This window comes from Merops nubicus, unplaced genomic scaffold (assembly GCF_000691845.1).
Source record: "Merops nubicus isolate BGI_N331 unplaced genomic scaffold, ASM69184v1 scaffold531, whole genome shotgun sequence".
Taxonomy (NCBI): Eukaryota; Metazoa; Chordata; class Aves; order Coraciiformes; family Meropidae; genus Merops; species Merops nubicus.
The window spans coordinates 26,658-48,349 of record NW_008590024.1 but is presented as its reverse complement, the minus strand read 5'-3'; the positions used below and the strand labels follow the sequence as shown (position 1 = coordinate 48,349).

Genomic DNA, 21,692 nt, shown 5'->3' with positions numbered 1-21,692 from the left:
ACCAGAGAGGAAAAAAAAACCAAAAAAACAAAACCACAACATAAAAATGGGAAAGCTTCTGAGTGGTGATTTGGTGATTTCAAGTCTTTTTGTCATCTTTTCTCACTAGTAAAAACATTGTTTACAAAAGCAACAGTAATGCAGGCGGATGAGTAAAAAAAATTATTTGATTAATTTCCTGTGTTCAGCAAAGGTATCGGTTTATAATGCTACAAGCAGTGGGAAGATTCACTGTTGTGAGACCATGATTTTCTAGTGGGTAAAAGCTATACTGTTAGCTGATAAAGGACCAGTCTCCTGTTGTGGTAATTGATTGCTACAAAATGTAAAAATGAAAAAGAAATACTAATAAAGCATATAATCAAGCACTGAGATTAAATGATTGTTCCTCTTGGCTCATCAATATGTACAGATTAGAAACCTTCCTTCCTTACCAGCTTCTTTAAATGTAATTTTTTCCAAAGAAATAAAGTTGTCAATATTTAGTAGGAACCTTGCTATTTAACAAAAAAAAACATATCTGCAGTGTATATGTGACATAATTGTCAGTTTAAATACTTTAATATTTGCATAAGTATTAATATAAAAGTTAATTTGATGTATTATTGTCTCATGGTTACCAGCTAAGCAGGCTTGAAATAATTCAGTAAAGGATATTCAAATCTGGTACAATTATTATTTTACTATTTCTTTGCAGGCTAACTTGGCAAAACAGGAAGCCCGCCTGAAAATAGCTAATGCAGAATTGGCAAAGGCTCAGGAGGTGTTAGATGAAAAGCAAGCTGAACTGGATAAAGTGCAGGCAAAGTTTGATGCAGCAATGAAGGAGAAAACGGTATGATAAAAGTATTTTAGTATTATGAAAAATGTTTGTATACAATGCTGTTATGTAATCAGAAATTGATATAAACATGCATTTAGGGCCTGCTACCTTGAATGACATGGATGAGATCAGCTATGAAAATAAGAAATTTAAACCTGTGTTCTCTCATAGTTAATTTTTTTCTGTAAATAGGAACATGTTAGACAATGTAGTGTCCTCTAAAATGAGTTTTAAATAAATTATCATAATAAGAGGATAAAAAAAATATATAAAATAACCATTAAGATTTTTGTGTTCTATTGTTTATTATGTAGGACATTTTCTTTCCATTTTAGGACTTACTGAATGATGCAGAAACATGCAGAAGAAAGATGCAAACAGCCTCTGCACTTATAGATGGGCTGAGTGGAGAAAAAGTTAGATGGACTCAGCAAAGTAAAGAATTTAAATCTCAGATTAACAGGTATCAAATTCACCAGAGAAAAACAAAACCAAATCACCCTCCCACCCTCTTACCCCATCCTACCCCCCCTAAAAAAAAATGTGTAAAAACCTGAAGAGCAAATAAGCAGTTCAGAAGCTCTAAAAGTTACACTTTATTTTCCTCCTGGAAATTTTAATGTAGTTATATAATTAAGTGAATTATCCTGAATTTGAATTTCCTCATCAGTGAATATCTGAGTGTGAAGTGCTTGTGTTTCGGTTGAGAACAATACCTCCAATTTTGGAATATATTTCCAAAGGTATTATTTCTAGCACAGTTATGTGCCTGTATTACAGGCTGCTTCTCCTGCCCTCCAAACTTGGTCCAGTGTTGCAGGGGAGTGAAACCTTTAGACAGGTGGGAGTTAGGGGTACTCTAAGGCTGACACTGAGAAGGAAAAGAAAGGATGCCTTGCTATTTAAGCAAGGGATAGGAAAAGAAGCATCACTTTTGATATTAGTTATGTCATATTTGAATAAAAGACAGAGTAGTAACCCTTGTACTATCATCTGTGTGTTGAAACACATGGGACAGTAGACTTTAAGCTGAGAAATTTGGAAACCTGGGAGTCCTTGTTGTGCTGCTGTCAAAATGACAACATGTGGAGCAGCACAGGAGCTGGAGGCCCAGCTGTCCAGAAAACAGTAAACCTGTCAAAACGATTGCTACAGGTAAAGAGCCTGAAAGTTTAGGCTCAGCTTCTGTGCAATGCATCTATTTCCATAAATTTCCTATGACAAAATTGGCATTTCTGGTGAGGTCTGCTTATTCCAAGAGAAGAAAGTATATATATGTTGACGGATACTGTATTACAGACATATTTTTTTTTAGGAAATAAGCTAATTTCTTGCTTCAGTTATGAAAGACGGAATAGTTGTCATCAGGGCTTTATTACTTTGTAGGGGTGAAAATAACGTTTTCGTACAACACTACTCAAGCTTTGCCACAAAAATATTTTGGAAGCATGAAGAAACTATTTGTTGTTCTCAAAGAGTAACAGTTGTCTCCTTAAATTGTCATTGGAACAGAAATCTTCTTAAGTTTCAAAAGCTAGTTGTCTAAATTGATAAAAATTGAAATTGTACATCACCTTTTAAATGTGGTTTTGTTCCATTTCTAGACTTGTGGGAGATGTGCTGCTCTGCACAAGTTTTCTTTCATACTGTGGACCTTTTAATCAGAACTTCAGGACGCTGTTGCTTAAAGATTTATGGGAAGCAGAGATTAGAGCCCACGAAATCCCCTTTTCTGAAAATTTGAATGTGATTTCTATGTTGGTAGATCCACCAACAGTAAGTTCTTGGTGCTTGGGGGTTTAATTTGAATTTCAATTAATATATTCTGACTGTGAACCAACATTATGCTTGCTTAGAATAGAATCCCAAATATTGCTGTACAGTGTAGTTCTGTCGTTTCCAAATGCTCTTGCCAATTTCCACTAAACATCTCAGTACTGAAAAAATGTTCAGAGATGATAAACAAGTTATATATTATAGCTGAGTGACATATGCAATTAGACAATTGCCATACTTTCAAGTATATTGAGAACCCATCACCACAGCTATATATCACATATCTACTAAAACAGTGGGGGTTTTGGTTCTGTCAATATTATCTGGGTCTAGCTTCAAAAATTTCTGTCAAAGAAAATTTTAACAAGAATACATAAAGCCTTTTCATTCATTGTTAATGTATAAGAAATCAGAGGACAATACCAGTATTTTCAAGTTTCCTTCAAAAAATAGTAAGCCTCAAAAGCTCTCTTAACCTTGTTTTCTCTAAATAGATTCTAATGTTTAATTTGGCTGCCAAGCTTGCTTTTTACTTTTTTTCTTTTTTTTTAATATTCTTCAGATTAGTGATTGGAATCTTCAGGGGCTGCCTGGAGATGATCTCTCAATTCAGAATGGTATCATTGTCACTAAGGCAACTAGATACCCGCTTTTGGTAGACCCACAAACTCAAGGAAAATCGTGGATTAAGAAGAAAGAACAGGATAACCAATTACAGGTGAACAATGTTTTAGATAAATAATGTGCTGTATTATATTCCTTCAAACACTATTGCTTTAGGGTACATCTGCATCTGAGTCAGTGTTAACTCTCACATATATCTGAGATAACTTTAACTTGTATGGAGACAGTGATGTAGAGGCATCATCAGGGAACTTGACAAGAGCTGTAAATACTACTCACTGACTTGGAAAGTATTATATAGTAAGTAAATACTGATATGAAATCTAGCAAAAAGTGTGAAAGAGGAGGAGGTAGCCTTGTGCTCTGAATTTTTGAGTATGTTCTTTATAGAGAGGGTAAAGTGATAAAAAGTATAGCAAAAGAATACTATGTGAAATTAATAAATGAGAGAGAATTGGGCAACTCTTAGTAAGATTACTTCAGCTTTGAAAATGTAGTCAAAGTACATTAATGCAGTCCAGAATTCAGAATTGAAGGTTGGAATTCATACTAGAAGTTATTGCTACAAAAGTAGATTGAGGACAAACAGTTGAAACCAAACCGAAGACAATTTAGTCTGTCTGTATGTTACTACAATTGTAATAGCTCTTGTATACCTTAAGCCAATAGGGTTAAATGTCTGCTTGTAAAAACTAATATAAAGACATTCATGTGTCACAGGCAGTTTGCATCACAAATGTGTTTTTCACAAATGGGGTAGAATGGGAAAAAACTTGTACTTAAACCCTTAACCTGAGCATTGCAAAATCTCATATGTTCTGTTGAATCTCAAATATAGGGGGTATTAAAATCCTTAGTTTTTGAAGATTTTAAGTCTTAAAATGAGTGTGAGATTTTCTTGCCCTTTCATCATTAATAAAGCAAACTGTCAGAACAGAAGTTGAGGAATTAATTCAATTTGTGCCCATTGACTCTTATCCTGCTACTGTGTGCCACTAAGGGGAGTCTGTCTCCTTGTTTTTCATCCTCACCTACCAGGTATTTATATACATAGGTAAGTACCCTTGTGAGCCTTCCTGAGGCTAAATAATCCCAGAACTAGACAGAAGACTTCAGATATGTGTCTTCAGTACTGAGCAGAGGGGAAGGATTGCTTTGCTCAGCCTCCTTGTAATGGTTTTCCTAATGCAGCCCAATATGCTCTTTGCCCTTACTGGAAAGGCAGATCACTGGTTTATGCTCAATTTGTTGTCCACAAGGATCCCAAGGTCCTTTTCTGCAAAGCTGTTTCCCAGTAGAATGCCCCTATTTTATACCTGCAAAGGAAATTTTGAAAATAATGTTAGAACTTCCTGGAAGTAAAAATCTAGGAAGCAGTAAAAAAATCAGTGTTTTCTTTATGTATTCATGTTTTTTAATGGTTTGATGTATTATGAATCCCATTTAATGATATTTCAAAGATCTGAATTCATAATATTGTCACAGCAATTAATTTTTTAGATTGAATTCAGGTTTCCAGAAAGAATTTCTCAAAACTTCAGAGCTAAAATTAGAAATTCTAGTCCTCAGGACATTGAAATAGAAATTAAATAGGAATAGGATGAGAAAATTTAAAGTTAGATACTTCTGACTTAAAAAATATATGCAATATCTCCAGTTCCCAATAAGTTGTGCCAGTTTTATTCAGTATGTTGTTACTCTCATAATGAAGATGGGTAGATTCCATTCCAGTCTTTTAATTCACCTTTTATGATATTTTTCATTGTCTACACAAAAAAATATTTCTACATAAATTGCTGCACCATTTATTATTTCTTTAAAGCACAACTAAAAAAAACCAAATTTTTTTTATAGTTAGATCTGTGGTTTTCTTAAGACTTTGAAAAAGTATTTTTGCCCTTACATCAACTTTTAATTTACTTTTTGAGGTAATAACTTTGAATGACAAGTATTTCCGTACACACCTAGAAGATAGTCTTTCACTGGGACGATCACTCATGATTGAAGATATAGGTGAAGAGCTGGATCCAGTCCTTGATAATGTATTAGAAAAGAATTTCATGAAATCTGGAACTTCTTTTAAGGTTAGTAATCAAACAGAAGACCTGGAATAAGTGGTTAGCTTTTGTCATGAATGGTATTTTACCCTTTTATTCCAAATCTGTACTGAATCAGGTAAACGTTGTATTTAGTAGGGTTGCATGAAGAATCAAACTGATCTAATAAAATCTAGGAGACAGAGCCTCAGCTGAGTAGTAAGTTCATGAGTCTAAAATTTGAGTTTAAATACTGAAGTATCTACTAAAAGTTCCAAAATGAAATCAGTTACGTTTATCCTATTAAATGCTTCCAATATTTTCTATTGATTTTCAAGTAATTTCATTTCACACCGTTTAACAGAATTAATAGAATTAAAAAGATCTCCCTCTTCCTAGTGTGGAGCATTGACTGTAGCAGCTGTAGAATCATTAATCTGGAATGGAGTTGTTTTCTGATGGAACAAGCCAAAAAGCACGAAGTTTTATTAATAATATTAAGTATATTCCCAACCTTGAAAAATCATGAGTCTTTCTGATCTTCATTAAATAAAGAAATTACTCCCAAAATTTAAAACAAACCATTTTCAAACATCCTGAAATAAAATGACTGCACACACTGAATATTTCCATACGTATTTTTCTCAAATAATCTGAAGTAATTGGCTAGGATAGGAGAGCAATGGTAGACTAGATTGTTCATGAAAATAATATGATTGCTATTTTTGTGGAGTAGTTATGTTTTGAATGTCAGAGCAAACAATATGCTTAAGGGAGTGGTTTGGTCCTACTCCTTCTTAAGCCAGGTATTTGAAGTGGCCTTACATGGAGGATCACACAGATTGATCAGATTTCATTGTACACATGAAGCTTTCAAGTTAGACTACTGATCTGGAATACCTTCTGTAAAAAAATCTGTGGAAAACTGAAAAAAATGTATTATTCCTTTACAAAGATTCTCTTTAGTCTGTTTAGTCTTAATAAATATAGAATTAATTCCCAGTAATTTATGTTCCATTATTGGATCAAATAATTTATTTTTCCCTGAACCCAAGAAAACAATGATTTTCCCAAAGGTCAGTAGTTTCTACTATTCTCATCAGAGGTGTGATTAGAAATAAAAAACCTAAATCAAATGGTTCTGAAGCCATCCATTAGAAGCCACATTGGAAGTAATCCCTGGGATTAATTGGAAGGGTAATTAACCTGGAAGGAAATGCTACTTTTCTAACGTATCCTAGCTGCTAGCTTTGGTCATTGATTGTTATTTTCATAACAAATTTGAATTGTGAAATAAACTTCCTGTCTTTGGCATTTCCAATGATTATTTGTTATCTGGTCAATATTATTGAGTTGAATAAAGCTCATTTTCATCTGCTTAATACTATTCTAACTTACTCCACAGGTGAAAGTTGGTGATAAGGAAGTGGATGTTATGAGTACATTTAGACTGTACATCACTACAAAGCTACCCAATCCTGCTTTCACACCTGAAATTAATGCAAAAACAGCAATCATTGATTTCACTGTTACAATGAAAGGGCTTGAGAATCAGTTACTGAGAAGAGTAATTCTTACTGAAAAACAGGTAAGCTAACAGTACACACAAACCACAGTGATATTTAAAGGTTCTTCTATGTAATTGTTTTTAGTATGCAGGGAAAAATGAATGCTCAAACTGGAAAAAAAATTTGCCATTTTCTAAAATTGTATTCAGATTCAGTATAGACATTTCCAGATAACAAAAATATACCCAGAGGATCTTCTACGTTTGACTGTTAAAATGACACAAATAATGAAGCACGAGCGTTTGGCATTGGTAAGATAATTCATAAGATACTGAATAAACATTGTTAAAAAAAAGATGTTATAAAACCAACTTTGAGATGCCTGATAAAGTAAAATGCACATTACTGAATAAACATTGTTAAAAAAAAGAGGATGTTATACAACCAACTTTGAGATGCCAGATAAAGTAAAATGCACAATGCAGAACTAGATACTACTCTTCACCTGTATCTTCAATTACATTTCATTAACTTGAAAAATCAGCAAATTAATTTAAGTATGACTCATAGTTACAGTCCATAATTTGTCATGCCTTTTTCTTGTTTTTTAAAAATAGGAACTGGAAGCAGAACGAGTTAATCTCATGGAAGATGTAGCCTTTAATAAAAGGAAGATGAAAGAACTGGAAGACAATCTTCTGTACAAACTAAGTTCAACCAAAGGTTCTGTATCAAAGAATTAAGCAGATTAGGCAGGTTAAAGTGATTCCCATTAGAACCTTTCCATACAGAAACTGATTGATCCATACAAGATACAATAAGACAACATCCAACGGTAGAAGTTAGAAGTATGATGATTTACCAGAGTATGAGGGATTTGGTACTATAGCATGCGACCATGTACAACACTAGACACTAAGTATTCACACCTGAGCAAGTTTTGTGAAACAAATCAAATTCTTGAGAGCTTTCTGCCCCTCAAATGATAAGGTATCTGACCATGGAGAATTCCTTAACCCACTGAAAATGCAAAGCAAAACAGACTAGCTTTAAATGGTGTGAAAATCTTCTGCAGTATGTTAGGAGACTGCACATGATCAATTATTATCTCTTTGGTGGAAAAAGAAGGTGGTAACTTCACCAAATCTATCAGTAAGTACTTGAGATGTGTGAATACTTTTGTGTGACTATTAATTTAGGACCCTATGTCTTCTTGACTGGCACACTCAAAATCAAAAACTTTGAAATATTTGGAGTACTGGGTATATTATGTGCACATGAGAGCTGATTTCTCTAGTATATGCTGCAAAACTGTTGGTATAGTTACATTCGTATTGTTGTAGGTTGAATGCATTTGTTTAGCATGTTGAAAATAAAACCAGTTTTTTACCATTACATATCCTTTTTGGTCTCCATTTTAAACGCTTTCTGAAACCCAGCAAATAATTTGCATTTTGTATAAATAATTCTTATAATTTGGCATTTTGATTTTTACATATATGAAATGAAAAAAATGTTATAAAAATGTCCTAAACATACAATATTTGACTTTTTAGGTTCACTAGTAGATGATGAATCCTTGATTGGTGTTCTGCAAACAACTAAGCAAACAGCTGCTGAAGTAGCTGAAAAGTTGTCTGTGGCAGCAGAAACTGAAGTGAAGATTAACACTGCTCAGGAGGAATATCGACCTGCTGCCACACGTGGAAGCATTCTTTATTTTCTTATTACAGAAATGAGCATGGTCAATCATATGTATCAAACTTCACTGGCTCAGTTCTTGAAGTTGTTTGATCAGTCTATGGCCAGGTAGGAAGACAGATTTTTTTTTTTTACTGTTCGAATGTTTCTTTCCAATGTGTTTGCTGTTAGTAACATTGTTTCTATGTGCTTTGTTTCCATGATTCAGATCTAAAAAGTCTCCCGTACCTCAGAAAAGAATTTCAAACATTATTGAGTATCTTACTTTTGAAACTTATTCATATTCTGTTAGAGGTTTCCATGAAAACCACAAATTCCTCTTTACTCTCCTCATGACATTAAAAATCGATATTGAGAGAGGACATGTGGAAAACAGAGAGTTCCATGCATTCAGTAAAGGTAAGTTTAAAAAATTGTGTTATTTGTAGAGCTAATTGTGACTTTTTAAACTTTGATACCATTTCAAAGTTTTTTTTTGGCTGCATATTTTCTACTAGTAGTTCTATGGGAGCTGCCTCTGTTCTTATCCCTGCTGTGGTCCAGTGAATTTAGACACAGTTCCTCATGACAGTTCTACCTCTGCCGTTTACACAGGCTGTGTTCTATTCTGAGATGAAGATAGTTCTGCTTCTTTCCATCGATTGGTTTCATAATTGTATATTTTTGCATTATATTTGTATCCTTCTTTTTATAAACTAGGTGACCTCTTGCCCCTTTGTTTCTCTGCTTTGCATTTCAAAGTTAAAGCTATCCTCTAAAGCTATCCTCTAAGTTGCCAGACCAGCTCCACACAAAGTCCAGGAGGTGCTACAGGCTTTTATCAGTTTCAGCTTGAGCTTTCTTTGGCTTTTGCCAGAAGCTAACACTGACTTTTAGCGAACATAACATGTTTCTGTAGCCCAGTCAGCCAGGTCTGCCTGCTCTGTACTCTGTGAATTTGTGCTTCTGGTGAAAAATGAATTGCTGAAAAAGAATTGCTTATGTGGAGGTCCACATAATACCTGTTTGAATTTTAGTGTTCAAAATGAGTCTTTATAGTGTCCAAATTAATCTAGACACTACTAATGTCAAAGTAGTGAACCTAGACTTGAAGATCGTCTGCTTTTAATGAGTAAAATGAATAGGAAACAAGGTTAAGTTAGCTTTCTGGTTTGATTTCCAATTTTTTTTGTAATGGCTTTATCCTTTGACAATGGTATCCAGCTTCCAATTTGTCACAGATGTCAGGCAGGTCATGCTTGGAAATGCTTTCAAAATGAACAGTCTACGTTAGTAAAGCATTAGACAAGGAACCATATTTCTTGGCACCTCAGCTCACAGATTCGTGGTTTGCCAGAGGAAAACATACCTTGGGCATCTGAAGCAGGAAGTCATCACTTACCCCTTTCGAAATTATGAGAACCCATAATCAAATCTAGTAGTACTTCTAGTAACTTTTGTCTAGAACATATGATTGCAGTTTCCTCCCTAGCTTTACCACAGTTGATTTGATAGTGAGAAATTCTTCTCGTCTATAAAATGACACCAAATTAACAATATATTATTCATGCGTCACTAAATAAAATCGGGAAGCAGGCAGATGCCTAGCCAAAATTATCCTGAACTCTGAGGTATCTCTTGCAATGAGCAAATAGTTCAATTTTCCTGCTTGGATGAACAGTTCTTGGTACAAAATGAATGTCATGTTAACAAATATCATTGGGAAGCTGAAAAAAAAAAAAAGTATTTATTTGAAAAATAAATTCTTCTTCCTCTTCTTTCAATTTCTCTTCCAGGAGAGCTTTCATGGCTTGTTGTGAGCCATGTTATCAGGGGATGTCTCAGTGAAATAAGCATTTATATTTGAAATGAAAAAGTCTCTAGGACTCATTATTCAGCTAGTCTCAGGAGATTATCAGCTCTAAATCTTTTCTTCTGCTAAAGTACATAAATTGAATTTCTCTCTATTTACTATATTCCATTAAAGCCAAGCACTAGGCCTTTCCTGAATGTATTAATGTTGTATCTTGAAAGTAACCGTAAGTCATCAAAACAGAATTATTACAAATTATAGTAAAATAGCCTCCCATGATGGTGTCATAGATTTTTTAAATTAAAATTGTAGAAAGAAACAAACCCCAAAATATATGAGAAAATACAAGGATTTCATTGATGATTTTGTAGGTATATTGACACTTGGGAATTCTGTGTCCTTTACCAGCAGAAAGTGAGGGACTGGCACAAGTGAAGAATATGACCTTTAACAGAAAATATATTTTATTAAGCCCCATAAATATTAGAGAGCATGCTACAGAGAAATTGCAAAACATGTTTGGCTTTGTTGACTTAAATTAAAATATTTTTCAATATTATTTCAGAAATATTATGAAGTATGCTATTTTATTTTTTAAAAATAGTTAATCGTTACATCTTGAAATCAAGACAGTTTTTCTGGCTAAAGTGATTGTGATTCACAGAATCCATTAATTTGCAAAAATATTCCTGTCAATCTATTGTATTTAATTTGTGAAAGATGTGATTCTGGAACAGTGTACCATTTTGTAACAGAAATGCTAATAACAGATTACAGATTTTAGATTTTTTCAAACACTTTTCATTCTCCACCCTTTGATTTCCATCATTTCAGTTTGCAGAGTCTAAGAGGAAGTTCTGGGATCCATACATGGATCCCAGGCAGTTATTTCAAACTATGTATCCTAATGCGAAAGACATAAGAGGGTATTTTAAGGAAAGTTTAACAGATTGTTACAGGAAATGCAGGAAAACCGGTATTTGCATCTCGGATTTCACAAAGCAGCCCTTTCTTTCTGCAAGGCTGCTGAAGCTTGTCATCCCTAGTGTAAAAGGAGAAAGAAAAAGTACAATACTAGGAAAACTTTATAATAAAAGCAAATGAAGTAGCTTTACATTTTTGCGTGACAGAAATAATTTGGATTTGTACATAAGATCTTCATGTTCTTGAATAAGAGTTTGCCCTTTAATCAGCCCATCAGTAGTTCATGAAATCATTCAAATCATATATTAATCATACCTAATTCTGTTGCTTGACTGTATCTATGCATGGAGGAAAGCGTTGCACAATTTCTTCTAGATGCTGGAACTTTTCACGTATGCCTATGAATGGCAAAATTAAAAGTAGTAGAAGGAAAAGCTTTTCAGGCATTGCCTGAAACATAAATTACTAAGCACAAGAACTTAGATGGATTTATCAAAATTCTAGATATGTATATTAAGAGCAAGAAGTTATCAAGTATTACAATGAGCACACTTTGTTTATATTTTTGTAGTTATTCTTTTTCAAATAATTCTGCCTCAAAAAAATGCTTAAAAATTTACCCAAAAGCAAAAACTTTCATAATATCTATTTACTTGCCCACTCATATAAGGTTTTACCTACCTTTAATGTTAATTGGCATGTTAACGTCCAGATTCAGTGAGGTGATTCTTTAGTTTCTACTTAAGGATATTCAGCTAGGAGAAAAATACTTAGTCTTTCTGAATCATGTGTTTATTCTTTTAAAAGAAGAAGAGCTGCTCTTTCCTGTAAATCATCACTGATACTATAAATTAAATTCTGGCATACTGGAAGACTGCAGGAAAACATCTCAAAGAATCAGATCTTTCCCTGTGAAGTCTACAATACAAGAAGAAGAGACTTCAGGAAAACCAGAAAAAAAAAAAATGTTGCATTATAGCAATTGCAGCATCATCAACTCTTTCCTATAATATGTCAGAATTTTAAGTCTTAGTTCTTTAGCTGCATCAAAAGTACTACATATAACATCTTCACAATAATTTCTTAAATAACAAATTTTGTGCTTAAGAAAGGAATGTTCTAATTTCACTCCAATTATAAGTTTGTCTTCTGCTCTTTTCCTTCTTGCTTTTGTGATTCATTTTCTCTGCATCTCATTCATTGAGAATTTGAGGGTGAAGTGCATGGAGAATAAGAAAAAAGATCTTTGCATTAAAACTTCTTCATATTCTATGGAATTATTAGACAAGGTTTGTAAAAGTACTACTATATTAACTTTATAGGAACTGAATATATATATTTAGTGTTGTAGTTTTTGGTAAGCATGTAGGTATAATTTTGAAAGTATGGAAAAAATACAGCTCATATAGAGAGAGTATGGATACATAGACATACAGGCTCACATACATATAAATACTTAAAAGTAATAGTTATTATTTCAACGTGGTATTTTTAGTCTGCTTGTAACAAGTTGGTGAAATTTATTATACCAGTGAACAAAATGTATAAATTATCTTACTTTTGAGACCACTGGGCCAATACCCTCTGATTTTCCCAAGAAGTGGCATTAATTAATTTGTGGAGGACCGGGGAAGAGGCAGCTACAACAAGAAGAAAATTATGATAAAATGTTAATTATGATAAAAAGTTAAAAGTTAATCTATTTAAAATGTAATTATAGTCTTATCCCAGAGGTGTTCCCTTGTGTTTCTGCTTCAGTTGCATATCAGAGGATGTGAAATGTGCTATCTGGCCTTATCTATGCTTTTTAAGAATACTTGGACTTGTTGGGCTGTTCGAGGATGGATTGATTCCATCAGCCCATAGTTTCCATCTTCTCTAGTTGTGTTTGGTTTTTTCTCAATCATCCCAGGAGATTATTTTTCTAACATGTGCAGCATTCCTTAGACATTATAACTGTGTGTTTCATTAGAGAAGAGGTAGGAGTTTGCAACTGAAAAAATAAGATTTTCTTTTCAATTTCTTTTCAGGAAATTGGGTTAAAATATAGACTGTATAATGGAAGGTCTTCAGAGGAATATTTTTATCTTTCATATAAATACAAAATTCTTTACTGTATTACGAGAACAGATGAAAAGGAAGAGACTATTAAAGAATTTATCATAATTCAGATAGTACCATTGTATAAACTTATAAAACCAAACTGAGCACCTAATCTAAGATGGGAGGGTGGGAGAAGTGGGCTTGTTCAGCTTGGCAAACAGAAGGCTTACGGGACAGCTCGTAGCAGCCTTCGCAATACCTACGAAAAGGCCATTCAGAAGACAGAGCCTCCCTCTTCACTGCAGCACACACTAGGAATATCAGAGACAACACAAATAAACTGAAAAAAGAGATGTTCAGAGTGGATGTAAGGGAAATAGTTTTCATTATGAGGACACACAAACATTAAAAGACATTTTCTAGAAAGATTGTACAGTCTCCATCTTTTGAATTTTTTAAGACCAGACAGGATGAACGTCTGATTTTAACTCATAGGTGACTCTGCTTCGAACAGGTTGTACTAGAGACCTCCTGAGGACCATTCCAGACTAAATTTTCCTATGATCTTATGAATTACATGCTAAGTACACAAGATTGCTATTAGTACCCCAGTGAAAGTTACATGGGCCATAAAAGATAATTTTAAAAGAAATATCAAATATATTTTGACCCCTGGAATACCATGTGCATTTCATCAGAATGTTTTTATCTGTAGGAGGTGCAGCATTGGATCTACAGGCTTGCCCACCCAAACCATTTCGTTGGATTCTTGACATGACGTGGCTAAACCTAGTGGAATTGAGCAAACTTCCACAGTTTGCAGAAATTTTGAATCAGGTGATAATATCTACTAATTACCTTTTTAATGTTAATAATCAGTTTCCCAGTCATAATTTTGCTCCCATATTTTACATCTGGCATGCACAAGAGATGTAATTAAGAACAAGGCCAGAGAAAATACAGAGTAAAATTGTAGAAATGAGAGGTTAGGTAGCATGAATGAGGATATATTTATTTGTTCTACTTTATCTGCTTTATTGTGTTTTGTATTATAGTCACTAAGCTAGAAAGAGAACAGAACAGGAGAAAAGAACTAGTAAAAAAGGAAGTCAGTGAAAGAGACAGAAATAAGGAGAAAGGGTAAAAAGTAGAGGTATCAAAAAGGCTCAGAAAGTTAATGTATGAGTGTCACGTTTTAAGTTACAATGTTTTATATATTGAGTTTAGTAGCTTTTTACAAGTAAATTGTTTGTTGCTTGTTTTTAAATACTCATTTCCCTTCCAAAGTTAACATGTTATACAGATATAATGAGCTAGCTACAAAAATAGTGTTTATTTTATTGAAATACAAATGAACTTACATGCATATAAACTTGTGACGTGTTTATCAGTTATTTTCTTTACTTAGGTACACTTTTTTTTCCTCTAATGTAGTTAAAACACTTCTTAAAAATTTCTCTTTCTATACCTCCTAAGCACTTATTAATCAGGCTAATAGTAGGGACACTTCTTGCTGTTCCAGTGTTGGTCAGCTAAGTCCATTTTGTGATGGCATTTAGTGTCCTGAAGATTAGTGGAAATTTTATCTAAATGGTGTACCTAGGAGTGGTCCTGGCTGTTTCCAAACTCTGTATCAAGGCGAGATCTGGATACACACCACCATATTTCCTCCAGGTTTTGGTTTCTGGAGATATCAAACCAGGATTTTGAGTTAGGAGAAAGTTGGAGGAACTCTAGTTAGATCTTCACTCTGGGTTTTTAGGGCACCAGAACTCAAAATGCATGGCACTGCATGCTTGGTAACATTATTTACATTTAGCCATGGGTTTATGAATTATGTATTTTCCTTTTAATTTGTAGATTGTAATGGTTCTGTTTGTACGACTTTTCTAGTATTGTTGTAAACAAAATTTTACACTCCAAAATACTTAGGCAACCATATTTACCCCCAAAAGCCTCTTTTTTTTAATTAATCTTTTACCACTAACTTAAAATTACGATATATTTACAAGATTAAAAGTGACAATTAGGTGATTTTAGTAATAGATGGAGATGGAATCTGGGATGTTGCCAACCAGAATATCAAAACTGCAAATATGAAAATAGTATCTTTTTAATACTTATTTGTATCCATTAAATAGCTGTTCTGTTTGGCTCATCATATTAAATATAACTGTATCAATATTCATTTAGATACAAACAAAATTATTTAAAGTTAAAACAAATAAGCTCAAAAACGGTATGTCCCATTCTCCAGAGGTTGCCTGTGCTTTTCTTTTTTTTCTTGCTAGTTACAAATTTTTTTCTCCTCTAAAAATTAAGTCCTGCTCTCCAGATGCCTAACAATTTAATAAACACATTTTCCTCTTTAAATATTTAGATGACCCTGTTTTTTTTCACACTGTTACTACTTCCAGCTATGGTTGAGTGAGAGATGGCACAAAAAAATATGTAGTGAAAGCTTAATGGTTTTACTGAGTCAAGTGAAGTCCCTTTAGCTCAGTGACCTTTCTCTGGCTGTGGCCTAGCTTAAAGAAGGTACCTTCTCTGAATACTCTGCTAGCATGTGTGTCAGTTAATGCAGAGCTAATATATTTGATGAAAAGGTTGGTTGTGTTTTTTTTTTCTCAGATTTGGATTACAGTTCAGAATGGGACATTTGGTGTTTATGAATCTCACTGACTGAGTTTCATTATAGAAGTATGTGACTGGAAGAGGTCCCTGTATATTCATGTCTCACTCCTCTCCCAGTCCAATCTTGCTGTAGGTTGTTCTGAAACTACCTCTGTTTGAAACCAAGTCAGTCAACTGGACAGAGCTCCTTGGTTTATAATAGGCATATGGAACTCTATTTCAGAACAGGTGGTATTAGTGTATTTCTTGTTTTCTTACCAGTAATCTGAGAATATTGTGGTAGCTGACTCTTCTCAGTCACTGCATTAAAGGCTCAACTGCTTAGCAATTTTCACTATGTTGTGTCTACCAGTAGCCCTTCTCCTATTAGGTCATGGGTTCTAAGAGGTGCCTAAATAGTGGTCGTATTTGAGGTCAGACACATTCTTTTTTGAGTCAAAAGCTTACTAGAGTCTTATTGTTAATTTGTGATTCCTTGGCTGGCTAGACTGTACTGGGACAGATTTTTCTGTTCCTCTTAGTACTTTGTGATCAGAAGGAATAAATTACTCAATCACAGTGTGTTCCTTTTATACTACAGAATCCTTCTACTATTTATTGGTTTGGTTTGGTTTTTCTTTCAAGCTGCTACATGTTTTTCTTTCAGCTACATGTGTTTGGGAGGGCAATCCAGGGATGACTGAATCAAGTTAGCCTGATCAAAGATCCTTCATCATAATACTAAAATTTATATTTGTAACATCATAATAGGATTTATGTGGTATATGTCTTAAATGCTTAGACTTCTAATGTTACTTGTAATATATCCTAAAATAATAACAGACTCTCATTAAAATATACAGTTACAATGGGATTTTACTACAGCTGAAATAAATGTGTGTTAATGTAATAAATTTAGATAACCTCTAATGAAAAGGGATGGAAAAATTGGTTTGATAAAGACGCTCCCGAGGAAGAAATTATACCTAATGGATACAACGATTCACTCGATACCTTTCGCAAGCTTTTACTGATCAGGTGAACACCTTCAGAAATTTGGGAAATACATATATGGTTGCATCATGTGTCTCAGTCTATCGGTATGCTATTGTCATAACAGTGTAATTTTAATTAATCTCTGGGTAACATGAAATATTATTTAATTCACTTACATGAAATATGATCTTGTTCACTCACTTTGGAGCTGTCCGCTGAAGAGTCTAAAAAAAGTTACTTCTAGAAAATATTTGTTATACCTTTGCTTCTATGTCATGAGAAATGGAAACTGTGAACCACATTGCAGCCTTCTCCAAAAAGCCACTGAAAAAGTAGAACGGTTCACATAGTTTTCAAAATGCTGGGATTTTAAAATGAAACGTTTGAAATAATTTAAAATAAGTTATTAGAACGAAAAATATTTGTGAAAGTGCAGAGCAGATATTCAAAAGCCCCATGTGAAAAGTGTGCTATAAATGATTTTATTGCATCAGATAAGATCTCTGCAACAAGGCTTGGGCTGGAACGGATTTCCCCAAAGCAGCATTCAGCTTGAGATCATACCTTCCTATGTTCATTGTATACTTTCCAAGTGCTGCAACAAATAAGACACACTGCTATAAACCTCCAACATTAATTACTAAACCACAATTTCTTTCTGGAGCAGATTCAACCTGTGCAATCAAAAAGGCCAGAATCTGATGCAAAAATTACCATGTTGTTAAATGCTATACACGCTGAAGAAGGAGGGGAGTATCTAAGTTCTAAGCCTTTAAATAATAAGCCTAGAAACTGAAGTTTTGCAGCCATATCTTTTATCGAGAAAAAGTTGTTCATTCAGATTGTTTTTTTTTTCTTATGGGAAAAATACTCATTTTCAACACAAATGCAATCTAGTACAAAAGAGTTTTCTGTACCCTAAAAGACTAACAGACCAAATGAAACATTTGCAGAATTTTACCAAAGGGGAAAACCTTACATTTCCCTGCTTGTGTTCTTGGATACAAAAGCTCTGTTTAAAATGAAGAATGTCCCAACCTGATAAAGGTACCCAGAACAGAAAATTCCAATGCAAATAGTTTACTTAAGGCAAAATTGTAAGCAACTGAAAAATATTGAATGGTCATAAGTAGAGGGAAAACTACCAGATATGTCTATTACTATATCTGTAAAGACAAACCTACAAATATGTATAACTGAACCTTTGTGTGTGTGTGTATATACATGCATATTATGAAGCAAAAATCTCTATTTGATAAAAATAGAATTTCTAATTTAAGTCTGCTCTTTGTAAGAGGAAGACGTAGTGAATTTGTATCTTGTTATCTATTTTAATTTCTAGGTCTTGGTGTCCAGACAGAACAGTTTCCCAAGCCAGGAAATACATAGCAAATTCCTTGAATGAGAAATATACAGAACCAGTCATATTGAATTTAGAAAAAACTTGGGGGGAAAGTGATGCACGAACACCTCTCATCTGTTTCTTGTCTGTGGGATCTGACCCAACTCTTCAGATTAATTCTTTGGCTAGGAAGCTTAAATTTGGTACGAAAGTAATTATTCATTGTCATATGTTAGGATATAGGAGGGTAATCTAAGTAATTTCAGAGGGTTTTTTTCTGAAAGGTAATTATGAAGTTCTTAAATTCTATGGCATTGTATTTGTCCCTGAGCCATCATCTTAGAGATAAAATACTTTAAATAGAAGATGGTATGCTAAGAATCATTCTGTGTGCAGTTAGAAAGTAATGTTTTAAGTTCATTTTTTTTATAAACTGTTATCGTCCACAATGATATTTTTTTAATCCCCATTGTAAGACAATATTTTTTCTTTTTTTTTTTTTTTTTTTTAAATCTGTCATGATGATAATACTGTTTTCTTGTTTTAACTCTTAACTGCAGGTAATGTAAAACTCAGCAATCTTCTTACAAGATTACTTAGAAACAAAAAATACAAGATCTGCATTTGTATATTCTGGACTTTGTCTACGTAGTATGGACATATCAAAAAATTGTGCATGCAAACTGAGTTGGAAGTAGATACTTAGTAGATATCAGTCACATTAGTATGTTCACAAATGCAATTTTACAGTAATGCATTTTACTCATTTATGTGGCTTCATTATCTACACTTGAAGAAAATCTGGGTCCATATTTCAAATGCTGCGGCTTACTTCATTAAAATTTGGCACAAATTCCCATTGAAAATAGTAACATTTGTCAGCTTTTCACTTCTAAAAACATCATAAATATTGTGGACGTATATTTTAATATTATTTTACAAAGTTTCAACATTTAGACAATCTATACATAGCATAAAATCATGGTGAAGGGATTCTACTTTCAGAAGTATATGTTTTTGCATTAAAATGTACTTACTTGTGCTAAATTCATATAACTGGATTTTTTTTTTTTTGACCAAATTTGAAGTCTTACTTTTTCTTGAGAATGTAAGTTTAATTGTATATTGTCTAATGTGTTGCAGGATGTGGGGTCATCTCCATGGGTCAAGGACAAGAAGTTCATGCACGCAAATTAGTACAGATGTCAATGCAAGAGGTGGGAAATACCACAGCAATATGAGCTGATGTTCTGTTTTAGTATTCTTTTACATCTTTTGCACAGAATCTTTAATAATTTGCATTTTCACTTTACTATCAGGCATGTCTCAGGGTAAAAAAATCTCCTTGAGTGCCTGAGCTTAAAAACATTCCACTGTGGGGTATGCATGTGCTGGTAGAGTCCAAGTCTATACATTAGGCAGTACTGATACTGAGCAACTTTTCAAAGGTAGCATGTTCCCTTCGTCTCACTCTGCTTTTAACCAGGGGTAAAAAGGAAATTGTATCTTACTTCTATCCTGCAGGACTTGCAGATCCCAGCTCTTTACTGGAATTTTTTTTCTTTTTCTTCCTTTCCCTATGAGAGCTACCTAGTTGTTGCATAGTTTCTGATAGATAAAATGGTGAGTGCATACATAGCTTAAAGTTGTAGATTCTAAAGGATGCATTGGCTCCTAACAATGTGATAATCCTAATACTGTGAGCATTTTCCTCATATCTGTGCTAGTGAGAGGGCCTCTTGCTCACCAGCAATTGTTCTTCGTTCTTTCTTTCTCTAAGTGCCAATGCTTTTGACTTTTGAGTCCCAAGGATGTCTAAGAATTTCCAAACAATATTGAAGAATTTTCCTCCTAAATATTGTATTTTATGATGGCAGAATATGTTCTCAAACAGTAACAACATGAGAAGTCTAAGTAGCAGCTATAGAAAGATGGTAATTGAAACCTCAAATACAATAATAAAATTACAGTGTAAAGGTAGCACAGTCTAGTCAGATGGACACTTTAAAGAGCTGTGGACAGTGTTGCAAACGAGGACAAACAACAACAGTTGCCTGTAAACTCAAAATATCAGGAATTAGTTTTATACTGGTATTCTGAAGTCCTATGCTGATAAATGAAGCGTATTTTTCACATTACCATAAGCACCACAGTCCTTTACTAAAGCAGGAGTAAAGCTCCACTTGTAATATGCACCCAAAAAAACCTGAATCAACTTGTGTTCAGTAAAATTTTAATCAGTACCATATTCCCTACTCATTAGCCAGTATATGCTTCATACCTACAGAGAAAGTATTCATCACAAGTTAGATAAAAAAGTTAGAGATGGATGCATCATGAAATTTAAAATTTAACTCCTCAGAATATATGCCATTTATTAGATTCCCTCGGTCTCTGTCCTCACCCATTACAATTCTGGAAGCACAAACAGTGAAAATGCGATCACAACACAGAACACTCTGCAAGAACAGATGTGCTTCTGAGACTGTTGCAGATTCAGGATAAAGATAATTTCAGATTTTGATTTGAACTAAACGGTTCTTTTGTCACATTATTCTCTAATGTTTAATGACAATGAGATGAGGAAATGCTTCTTCAGACTTCCGCGAAGTCCTGTCCTCTTAATCTGATAGACTGAAGTGCTTCAGAGCCCTTACAGGACTTCCTGTCTTTCATGCAGAAAAAAATAAAAGGTCAGGCAGTATCTGTTCGGGGAATTCCAATTGTATTATAGAATCATAGAGTAATTTGGGTTGGAAAGGACCTTTAAAGGTCATCTAGTCCAACCCCTCACTGCAATGAGCAGGGACATCTTCAACTGTATCATTGCCTGCTATATGTAAGATATCATCATTTGAGGGAAAAAAAAAATCTCATCAGATGGCATTTATTCATTTGACTATAGTACTACCGGTTTCATTTGTCTTTTTCTATTAGGGACATATATTATACTTGTATATGGCTTTTACTGTACACTTTCTAGAAATTACTGTATAATTTAGGGTTCTTTAGCTAATGCAGACTCGTTTATGGAAGTTCTCTATAATGTATAGTAACCCCTCACGTCCTACCTAATGTTGTGACACCCATACTAGAATACAGATATACACCACTTTGGAAAAAGAGAGAAAAGAAATCTATAGCGCGTGCAAATGCACACATACATCTCTCATGCTTCTTTGTGTTCTTGTGTCTAGAATGGTCATCATCAAGTTCCAGTTCATTGGAATGGTGAAAACCAGTGTACCTCTGCCTTTCTTTTGCCCTCCGTTGAAAGCACAAGCATACTAAAAACAGCATTCCAGGAGTGCTACTAATAACAATTTCTAAACTAAATGCCTTGGTGGTGCATATATTTTATGGAGGGAGGGATATATGAACATAAGGTTTGAAAGAACAAAACAGAATCAGTGAATATGAAAACAAATATCTGGCCAAGTGTAAATAATATGATTAAAACTGCTGTGCTGTGCTACAGGTAGATAATTTTCAAAAACTGAGCTTGATTCATCTG

At 33.9% G+C, this 21,692-nt stretch overlaps 1 protein-coding gene across 1 annotated transcript in view; it reads left to right on the top strand.

Annotated features, from left to right (window-relative positions):
* Positions 1–21,692, top strand: part of DNAH5 (dynein, axonemal, heavy chain 5) — a gene marked incomplete at its 5' end in the record, with an annotated part of 114,425 nt that overhangs the window by 75,544 nt on the left and 17,189 nt on the right. The window contains 13 exons of the mRNA XM_008949754.1: positions 698–835; positions 1,159–1,286; positions 2,428–2,599; positions 3,162–3,317; positions 5,152–5,307; positions 6,665–6,847; positions 7,385–7,490; positions 8,324–8,576; positions 8,677–8,867; positions 13,943–14,064; positions 16,760–16,878; positions 18,179–18,381; positions 19,322–19,395. Of these exons, the coding sequence (XP_008948002.1) occupies positions 698–835; positions 1,159–1,286; positions 2,428–2,599; positions 3,162–3,317; positions 5,152–5,307; positions 6,665–6,847; positions 7,385–7,490; positions 8,324–8,576; positions 8,677–8,867; positions 13,943–14,064; positions 16,760–16,878; positions 18,179–18,381; positions 19,322–19,395 (2,001 nt within the window). The remainder of the gene's footprint in view (positions 1–697; positions 836–1,158; positions 1,287–2,427; positions 2,600–3,161; positions 3,318–5,151; positions 5,308–6,664; positions 6,848–7,384; positions 7,491–8,323; positions 8,577–8,676; positions 8,868–13,942; positions 14,065–16,759; positions 16,879–18,178; positions 18,382–19,321; positions 19,396–21,692) is intronic.